Below are 11,127 nucleotides of genomic sequence, written 5' to 3'. Positions count from 1 at the left end.
TTTTTGCGAAAATGATTCATACTTTTTTTTCTAAAATATTTTTGGTGATTGTTCTCGAGAAAATGCCCAAAAACATTCTTATGCTGCAAGATTTTAAATTGGGATATGTAGTTAGTTATAAGGGTACTTACCGCAAAGAACAAGTTGGCAAAGAACAAAATATATTTGACTAGAAATTCACCGCACCCCATTTTGAATAGTTTAAATTCTTTTAAACACTAACGCGGTCTCTCTTCTTGTAATACAGCTTTAGACTGACCCGGCACAACAGAATCTTATCTATTGTGGTTATCTACTTACACTAGTATGTGGAGAAATCGCTCGATAAAAACAGCCAATGACTGTTGCGATACTTTGCTAAATCGTATTTATAGCAGATTATCTATATGACTTCTAACTTGCATGTCATATTGTTGATAAATCTGATAATAAACTAGCTCCGTTTGTATTATGGTAATTTTCGTTATTTAATAGGGTCGGTATAATTCCGGATAGTTGTAGCCCATTTCTCAAAGCTGGTCATGGTTGAGACTAATGAAGAGCATAATATTCGTTAAAATATTATAAAATGTAAGATTTACTTTTATTTCCGCTTTTATCTTTCTATGTAGTGTAGGACTAGAAGTACATGCCCCGTAGCTGAAAGGCATTTCTGCGACGCCAAACGCTGCAGAAATGCTGTCTGGCTCTGTCCGCCAATACGCAAGAGCAATATTATAGAAATAAATTGCAATGCCATTCGGCTACGAGGCCAGGGTATCTACGTAGTCGAATGGCTCACGAAACGAAACGCTCGTAGATATCTATCTCTGTTGCTCTTGCGTATTGGCGCGACAGAGCCAGACTACCTTTCGCGGCGTTTCGTTTTCGTTTCGCGTCGCAGAAATGCCATTCGGCTACGGCTACAACAGGTAATTACGACTACCTACCTACCTACAGCTTTTACGTTCCGTTGAACTTGGCATGATTCAATTTTACCCAACTTACAAACTGTAAGTATAATTACTAATTTTTGCTCGTGACTTCGTTTGCGTGGCTATAGGAGTAGGCTACATAAGTTGGATAACGCCTGGTAAAAAATCAAAGGCAATAATTTCTAATTTGAGCAATATGTTTCAAACGTCAATGAATAGACGCTGCTATAGGCTAGTTTCCTACTAGTCAAATCAGCTTCTTTTTAAGAACTGTCAAAACGATTTGCTAACATGGAATTACTATTTATGAAATACTGAGGAGTGACGTCACGGTCAATTCATTTACTTTATATCTTTCTCTTTGACTTATTAAATATAAATTATGTTTAAACATGACTACTGCCCAAATTATTCTTCTAATTATGTGGTGATTTATTTCGTGTACTACATAATAGTATTTTATGCAACAGGCGTTTAAAGGAGGTCAAAAAAGACGAGTGGCGTGGGTAACAATTTGAGGCGAAGCCGAAAATTGTTATTAAGACGCCACGAGTATTTTTTGACTCAGTTAAACACCGTTGCATACAATACTTACTTTTGAATACCTAGTTTTCTAGAATAACTTTCGTGAAATTCGCACTGTTTCCTATAAGTATTTTGACTTGTCCTCTGCAATGTTTCTGCACTGACCCTGTCACTCGCACTCCCCCTCTTAAAGCATTGTGAGGATGCCTTTAAGGGATATAGCGGGCCGCGGGCCGCCCGCCCCCGGCCGGCGCCCCGCGGCCCGCTATATCCCTTAAAGGCATCCTCACAATGCTTTAAGAGCTATATCGTATGCGTGGGTGCTCGGGGCACCGGGCGGGGGCGGGCAGCTTTTATGTAGGGTTTTAACCATCTACTCGTATGCACGACACGGTAAATGACGAATAACAACACGGGAGTAGAAAAAATATTTTTCTTTTAAGTATAGGAAACTAGCCTATTATAAATTATTGCACTTTGGGTGTGGAAAGTTTCCCGGATAAATTGTATGTCCTTTCTTTGGACTGAAAAAATATCTGTGCTAATATTAATACAAAGTAAGAAACATATTCAGTATTGTGATATTTTTGATATCCTCTCGTTGTTTCGCACGTGTTTCGCGAGGCAGAGACCGAATACCACCAGCACCAGCTGTAAAGGAAAACTTAAATTATTATAGTCCACCAATCAATAGTTTTCCTAATTACCTAATTTCCAAATTCCACCCACCCTGGGATCTTAAGATGACAATCGTAATGCTTTGAGCTGCGGTTGCCCTACCTGATCCTTACATTACTTTCTATTATTTTCTTTATGAACTTATACATGATATGGACGCGGAAGCGTATTTTTTTCTATTTTTTCTTTAATAGGTAAGGTCAGTGCGGGCGAGACCGGCATACTTTATTTGAAATAGAAAAGAAAATATTTATTAATAACATCAGTTATAGGTCAGTTTCCATTTTACATTTTAGTACTATTCTACTTATAATTGGACACATGTCATTATAATTGTATAATTAGTATGTACATTGTACGTATCAAAATCTTATATATAAGTATGTGAGTTAGTCTACTTAGGTTAACAATTCATTTATATCGTAAAACTGTGCGTTTAGTAGCCATCGTTTAAGCCTGCCTTTAAATACATGTGAGGAAGGTGCATCTCTGACGGTGACTGGTAGCTTGCCGTACACCAAGGGGCCGAGGACGTGGACGGACCGTTTGGATTTCGCGAGCCTGTGGGGGGTGGGGACCAGCTGGCCCGCGTTTTTATTACTGCGCAGACTGTATATTGTGTTTTTTTTTTTTAAGTTTGAGTGGATAAAACTAGACTATTAAAGTAGTCTGGAGTGATCCGCATGGTCCTATAAAGTTTACGTTCTACACAGCTTTTATAATACTTTGGTGAATGAAAGTTTTATGGCGGGTTGACCGTCTCCTCGCGCTAAGTAAGGCAAGACCGTCTAGTGCTCATTGTCGACAATTTCATATGGAAATAAGTATCAAAATCATGTTCATTGTTATATTCTGTAATAATAGGGAGTAATGTGATAGATATTAAAACAAATAACGTTGATATTTTCAACATATCAGCATTTTTCTATTTTTAAGGCAAGACCGTCATATGTCCCGTAAATGAGGTTGATACCCTTTTTTTTTCAGGTCCAGACAAAAGCAAAGCCGAAACTTATAATTAAAATTAACCTACAACACCCGTTTAAACTCGACTTACTTATTTACCATAAAGCCTAAAAAAGGTGCCTTACTCTTATAAGCCGGTTTTTCCGACTAGGCGCAATGGAAGGTACATATTTCAGAACATAAAACAGTAAATTGAACGCGTTTTAAGAGCATCAATTGTACATTGACAGAAAGAACGATTATTAAATTACTACGTTACATACATAATGCACAAATATGCCTACACGAATCAAGTTTTTTGTTAACTAATGTTCGTCTTAGGGATATCTAATTGAAGACCAATGGATTATAGACGTAAAACTGGTATACCTACGGAGGTGTAAGAAGTGATAGATATATAAATACAAAAGTTATATTCAGTAGACGGTCTTTCTGGGTAGACGGTCTTCCCGATACTGACCTTATTTGAAAGTTTTTAGCATGAATAGGAAATGTTTCGGCTTGTTACTTTCGGGAAACACAAATTCAGTCATGAAATCATTAATAAGTTAGACGATTGGACATGACGGGGTTATTTCGTGAAACATTATAGCTCTTTATAACTCTTGATAGGTTCAATGGAAGTACTCAAACATTGTTACACCACATAGGTACCTATTGCATGTTACATCGTGGAGTGTCTAGATTTTTAAAATTACCTCCAAAGCTGCGGCGACAATGCAAATAGCGCTAATCCCTGTGCTGACGGTGGTGATGAAGTCCAGGACGCGGAAGTTGCAGCCAGGGTACGACTGAACGATAGAGCAACGTACGACGTCCTCAGGGCAGCAGCTTGGTGGCAGAGAACTGCTGTTCCAACCGTAGGACTCTGCGCCGTCGAGTCCACAGCACATCAGCTAGAAGAATAGGTATATTGGATCATGACTTCTTCCGCGCTGTCTAGAGTAGGTACATTGACATGTCATTGTCATGGGAACTTTGTTATTAGGTATAAAAACCTCTGAATAAAAAGTGTGCAACTCGTTGAACACGTTTAGTGTGGGGGAAACTAAAATCTCTACCAATTGAGATGAAATCTACTTAGGTACGTAGATTGCACAGTCGACTACAAAGAGATGTATCCACTTTTTAATAAGGTGAAAAAGTGGATACATCTCTTTGTAGTCGACTGTACAGTAGACTCCTAATTGTCTTTGATTTGGTTAAAAATTATACTAAATTAAAGTTAATCCATTCGAAGAAAATAAATACCATAGTTCAGAAACGTATAACTTGCGCCAACGAAATAGTCTTTATGAATGTTCCTGCGACGCTGCAAATGTTCAATAAAGGACCTCATGCAATGGCTATGACGATTTTAAATAAAATTCCTCAAAATATATTAAGCGAGAAAAAATACATAACTTTTGTAAACAAATTAAAATTCTATCTACTGAGTTTATGCCCATATTCCTTGCATGACTTCCTAGGAGACCAAACTTAGCCTGTAAGTGCATGTTGTTTTTGTTTTGTTGTACTATTTATATGTAAAAATGCTACACCCTAGTAGGTCCATGTTTGTACCTAAGTACAGTCAAGTGCAAAAATACGTATCGAAATAATCGTCTCATAAATATGGTACTACGCTCTTATTACACCGGACTAAGATGCTATAGGACATATTTTTGAGTAAGATGTGTACACCCATATTTTTACACTTGACTGTACAATCTGTAAACACCTCTGTAAAAATTCCATGGTTGCATTGAATAAATGAATATGAATATGGAATAGTAGAAGGGTGTTATCTTCTCTTCATTTAATCACATTATTTTAATCAATCAACAATATTAATCAATTAATGAATATTTACCTCTGCTTCGATCTCATGGAACTGTGGCTGATAATTAATGAAGTCATAGTACAATTCCTTCATGACGGTGGCGCCCAGAGAGCCTATATCTATGAACACTATCGTCGCCAGAGCTACCGTCAGCACCAACAGTAGTATCATGATGATCGAGTACTGGAATAAATGCGTTATTTTTGATAATAAAATAATAAACATTTCCACTTGATAGATATAATGGCCAAAGGATTCATCAGACTAGTGATATTTTAAAAACAAAGTTGCAAAAGAGCGTACATAACGCCGTAGGCCTTTGCTGGCCTGCGGCAGTTTGCTATCTGTTAAATACTGAATTATAAATTAGGAGTAGGTATCTTTTCGGAACAACAAACAGTGTTAACTTAAAAAAGTAAATATGTCAATATTGATCAAGCTTATAAAAGGGGGTGGTGAAATTCTTAACCCGTCACCACACGGGCAATGAAAGGGACAAACGAACTTTACCGGCGTGATAAGTTTAGTGTACGCTGTGTACGTTTATGAATAAGGGGGATAATGTTTAACTCGTATTTATAGTACCTTACTCGTTCCAAGTGAAGGGATTGATATTTAGATGACCTTAGAAATATAATTTAAACGTGACTTTGGTTTTTAATCCCCGACGCAAAAAAGACGGGGTGTTATAAATTTGACGTGTCTACTGTCTGTCTGTCTGTTTGTTTGTTTGTCTGTTTGTCCGTTTCTCTGTCTGTCTGTCTGTCTGTCTGTCTGTGTGTCTGTTTGTTCGCATCGTATCTCCCGAACGGATGAACCGATTTTCTTTTTTGAAAACTGAATTAGTCGGGAGTGTTCTTAGCCATGTTTCATGAAAATCGGTCCAGTATGTCGGGGGTTTAGTCAAAATTTTAATTTTGTGGTTAGGATTGTGGACTAATCGTACTTAGGGCGCCAATTATGCCACCAACCTATCTAAGAGATATGCCCGGCTGTTGATATAATACCTAGGGTTTGGGAAAGTATAAAGAAACACCAGTATTTTATACAAAATTCTTTATTATGTACACCCTAAATAAAACCTAACTCAGTAACTTGGTAGAGCAAGATTTGGTTCGTTAAACTGTTATTTACATCAAGTTCAGTTCGATCATAAAACCTAGGAAAAACACAGATCCTATGTGTATCACCATCCATAGATCAAACTAATTTTAAGATAAACCTAATATTATAGATTAAACCATCACCAAACAAATTGTTGTAAACAAAAATTATTACTCAGTAAATGTGTGACTCTTAATGCTATGCTATAACTAGAACTGAAACTAAAACTGGATCTGGCAAATGTTGCAATCATGAGATAGGCTTTCAAGTATTCATTTTATGGTTATTAACTTTTGAATAGAAAGGTTTTAAATTAAGATTTTAACTGTAAAAAGAAACAAACCAAAAGGTACCTGCTATCGCTGAAGTCCCCGAAGAAACACTCCGTTCCCGGCTCCGTATTCATTAGTGAAGTATGAACATTCTCCTCCCCTACAATAGAAATAGAATAATAAGAACCACGTTTATAAGCTAAAGAATTTCCCTACTCCTTTTAAGATTGAACTATGGTAACACTTACCGGAAAATACTTCAGCAGACAAGCATTAAAATTATTAGGTATCGGCACAACCATCGAAACGCCAACGCATATCAGCAACAGCTGTAGTGCCGATAGTCTGAGGACCTATTGCTCCTGTCCTCGATGTTGGAACTATGCATTTCCAAAACACCAAATTAAAACTTTTCCTTATTATGCATCTATAAAGTTCTTCGAGATGCATGTGTACATTCCATGCCAATAAACATCATTATTATCTTATAAAATTAATTTCTGTACATATTTAATCAGAAAACGCCTTTTCTTCACGTCCAGAATTTTCCATCTCCCCATTCATTTGTTCTTTTCTCTATCCAAATTCAAATTCCCCACCATAGAGGTAACTAGCCAAAAAGTCCTGAATAAACTAGATAAACAAAACCTTTGTGTGATACTATACAGCACGACCACGGATGATTTTATTAATTCTGATGCGGTACAAATTCACGAAAAAAAAATGTACTTTTTTGTACTGACGTTTAAAAAAAATGTACTCTTATGATTTTGGAGTTTCGACATAGGGCCCGGGGTCGTGCTAGGTAGGTACTCCCTGGCACGACCACACTATATTTAATGAGATTTTAAATTTCTGTTGCAGTACAAATTCACGAAAAAAAATGTACTTTTCCCCTCCCTAGCTCGGAAACACGTGTTTTGTCTTTTAATAGCAGCGGGTAAAAACACATTTTATCCACTAGTGGGTAATGTAATTTGACCTTGAATATAGTCAAATTAACTGTTTTAAAATTGATAAAAGTAGGTAAATCTAGTAATAAAGATGATTTACCACCTGTGGAACTACTGGAATCAGTGATAAACGCATTTTTTGCGTTGTAGTTTCCTCGCTATAGTGAGGGGAAAAGTTTTGTGTTACACTCGGGTGCAAATGTATTTTACTTCTCGTGTGTTAAAAAACTCGCAAGTTCAGGATTCTATTCTCGAACCACTCGCTTCGCTCGTGGTTCTTTATTATCCAAAGTTGCAGGAAGCCTAAGATCACCTAAGGACGTTATACCGTTTCAATCACCTGGCGTTTATAAAATTGATTGCAGTTGTGGTAGCTCCTACATTGGAGAAACTAAGCGCACCATAGAAGAAAGGGTAAAGGAGCACATCGCGGCTGTGAAAAATCGTCAGGTCAACAAGTCTGCCGTGGCTGAACATTTGTTAGAGTCAGGGCCAAACCACTGGATCGAACTACATGACCCTAAAGTCCTTTCCACGGAACGCCATTTCTACAATAGAAAAGTGCGTGAAGCCATTGAAATCAAAAAACATCGCAATTTCAATCGGGACGAAGGTTTTAGGATCTCATCCACATGGAATCCTGTCATTAATAAGTGTAAGCCGAAAATAATATCGACAGTCGTTAAATCGAATATCGTCAGTGTTGTATGTCGACAGAGTAACATCCCTAGTGCGCAAACAGTTCAAGTTGATAATCAAAACCAAGTGCGGGTAGTTCGAAAAACTCGCGCGGCTGTCAGAAGGTGTTGATGTCATTTCAAGCCAGTCTTCTCCGAGACCACGGGGACAACGCCGTCCTTGAAACGTTGGAGGTCAGTTTAATATGTAGTTATACGCGATTAAGTCCCGATTTAAAAATAATTATGTGTAATAATCGTGAAAGTTTAAACCATGAGGGTATTTTTTTTAAAAGGTAAGTACAAAAAAGTACATTTTTTTTCGTGAATTTGTACTGCAACAGAAATTTAAAATCTCATTAAATATAGTGTGGTCGTGCCAGGGAGTACCTACCTACCTAGCACGACCCCGGGCCCTATGTCGAAACACCAAAATCATAAGGGTACATTTTTTTTAAACGTCAGTACAAAAAAGTACATTTTTAGGGTTCCGTAGCCAAAATGGCAAAAACGGAACCCTTATAGTTTCGTCATGTCCGTCTGTCCGTCTGTCCGTCTGTCCGTCTGTCCGTCTGTCACAGCCGATTTACTCGGAAACTATAAGTACTACAGTGATGAAATTTGATGGGAATATGTGTTGTATGAACCGCTACAAAATTATGACACTAAATAGTAAAAAAAAGAATGGGGGTGGGGCCCCCCATACATGTAACTGAGGGATGAAAATTTTTTTTTCGATGTACATACCCGTGTGGGGTATCAATGGAAAGGTCTTTTAAAATGATATAAAGTTTTCTAAAAAACATTTTTCTTAAAGTGAACGGTTTTTGAGATATCAGCTCTCAAAGTCGTAAAAAGTATGTCCCCCCCCCTCTATTTTTATAACTACGGGGTATAAAATTCTAAAAAAAATAGAGGTGATGCATGCTAATTAACTCTTTCAACGATTTTTGGTTTGATCAAAGTATCTCTTATAGTTTTTGAGATAGGTTGATTTAACTGTAATTTTGGCAGGTGTATAAATTGACATAATAAGTTTATTATATTTGCTGCTACGGAACCCTTTGTGCGCGAGCCCGACTCGCACTTGGCCGGTTTTTTTTCGTGAATTTGTACCGCATCAGAATTAATAAAATCATCCGTGGTCGTGCTGTATAGTATCACACAAACCTTTATGCTGAAACTATAAAATGGACTGAAAGTATAGGAATGTAATTTTATTAATTTAACTAGAACATATTATTTATTTATTAGAAAAATTTAAATCATAAAAGTAAAAAAATACATACCACGTTAGTAACACAGATACTCACTAGGTGTCGTTACGTGACATAATCTTACATGTATTTACTTAATTAACCGATTGGTTGCGTGTTCCATTTTCGAAAAGTTCACGCTGTGGCCCAACAACTTGTCGATATTAAAATGACACGCCTCGTGTGTCATACGCCACACTCAAAAAACCTTGGTAGCACGCCAGGCGTGTCATCCGCACAAAAACGGTTAAAGAATTTGCGTCATTGCAATTAGGTACCGAGTATTAACGACCTTAATCAATCTATCAGAATTGTACATTGTCTACTATGGTAAATAACTAAAATAACCAATGGATTTAGCTCCCTATTCGATACCTGGTTCAAAGGGATATGTTTTAATTCATTTGGAATCCGCAACAGTTACTCAATGTGGTATAAAGAGGAAAGGGGATTTTTTCGTTGCGTATATTTACACTATGGAATATATTTTAATATAAGTTCCTAGATATGTTTAGCTTTGGTTCTACGCATGAATTTATTTTTATTTTTATTATTATAAAACAAAACCGCAAGCAAAAAAACAGGAATTTCATTCATTAAAGTTTTGTAAGTGCTTTTACAGCAATTAAAAGTGCCCGTGTGGTGACGGGTTAAGAATTTCACCACCCCCTTTCTTCCCGTGGGTGTCGTAGAAGGCGACTGTGGGATATGGGTTAAATTGTGGCGTAGGCGAGAGGCTGGCAACCTGTCACTGCAATGGCACAATTTCGTTTTCTATCAACCCCTTATTTGCCAAGAGTGGCACTGAAACTTGAGTAGTTTCATGTGCTCTGCCTACCCCTTCATGGGATACAGGCGTGATTGTATGTATGTATGATCAAGCTTATGGAGTGTTTTTTGTTACGTACTACTTACAGTAACCAATACACCGTTGCTCTTCTTAATAGCTCCGCAACATCCCAAGAAAGCCACGAAGAACACTATGGATCCCACCGCCATGGCGGCGATGGGGCTGAACTCATACCAGCCAACTTCGATTATCGATGTTAGAACTGTGCCGTTTAGCTTCATGAATACTCCGATACCCAGGAGTGCGAGACCAGATAACTGGAAACAATATATTTTTAATATTATTTACATTTTCACCTCTACGCCAATGAAATACATATTAATGTTTTTTTTTATTATTATATAAATGGGCTTACTTATGGTGATTATTTAATGAGAATTCATTGTACCACATCACGGCTAGTTTATTCGCCGAATGAGTACTTATACATAATGACATTTAGGTTAAGACGTAGAATTGTTGACATGAGTTTCATGAGAGATACCTAGTGTTAATCTTCTTGTTCCTTAGGCGAATCTGAACCAGCAACCCTGATTTAGATGAATAGCCCTCGTTCGTGACTACCTCCCACAAAAAGGAGTGGAGAGGGTCGGTCTCCTAGGTCAAATCTTAAATATAGATTGAAGAATAACAAAATAACCGCACGGATATTTACCGCAAAGACCAAGTTGGCAATAACTAAGACGTATTTTTCTATATTTTCACGGCACCCCATCTTCATTATTTTTTGCATCTTTTTATTACTGACACGGTCGCTCTTCTCGTAACTGATTTGCGACTAAACCATGCTTTTATTAATTTTGGATGTTTGTGGTTGCACTCGATAAAATATTCATAACAGCCAATTATTTTTCAGATAATGCTAAATTATTGTATTTTTAATAGCTGATAAAACATAATATTACTTATCTACAATTCGGTTCGTTATGTTATTTTACTGTTGATATCAATCATATACTCGTTATGTGGGAAATTGAGTCTTGAGGGATTTAGTGAAGTCTGTACAGTTATATGAATAACATTTGATGATACAACTATTGAAAGTTTGTACGGAACCCTCGGCGGGCGAGTCCGACTCGTACTTGGCCGGTTTTATTTTTTAATGTATCA

General features: G+C 37.2%; 1 protein-coding gene across 1 annotated transcript; it reads right to left on the bottom strand.

Moving 5' to 3' along the window:
• Positions 1-1,787: 1,787 nt before the first annotated feature.
• LOC125235500 (leukocyte surface antigen CD53-like) lies at positions 1,788-10,773 on the bottom strand. The gene is made up of 5 exons (XM_048142071.1): positions 10,673-10,773; positions 10,083-10,274; positions 4,936-5,088; positions 3,782-3,979; positions 1,788-2,090 (listed from the first exon to the last, which is right to left on the bottom strand). The coding sequence occupies exons 1-5, from the start codon at positions 10,748-10,750 to the stop codon at positions 2,010-2,012; spliced, it is 702 nt and encodes a 233-aa protein (XP_047998028.1). The 5' UTR covers positions 10,751-10,773; the 3' UTR covers positions 1,788-2,009.
• Positions 10,774-11,127: the final 354 nt, after the last annotated feature.

This window comes from Leguminivora glycinivorella, chromosome 17, assembly GCF_023078275.1.
Source record: "Leguminivora glycinivorella isolate SPB_JAAS2020 chromosome 17, LegGlyc_1.1, whole genome shotgun sequence".
Taxonomy (NCBI): domain Eukaryota; kingdom Metazoa; phylum Arthropoda; class Insecta; order Lepidoptera; family Tortricidae; genus Leguminivora; species Leguminivora glycinivorella.
Note: the sequence above shows the minus strand (reverse complement) of the source record. Positions and strands in the feature narration are given on the sequence as shown.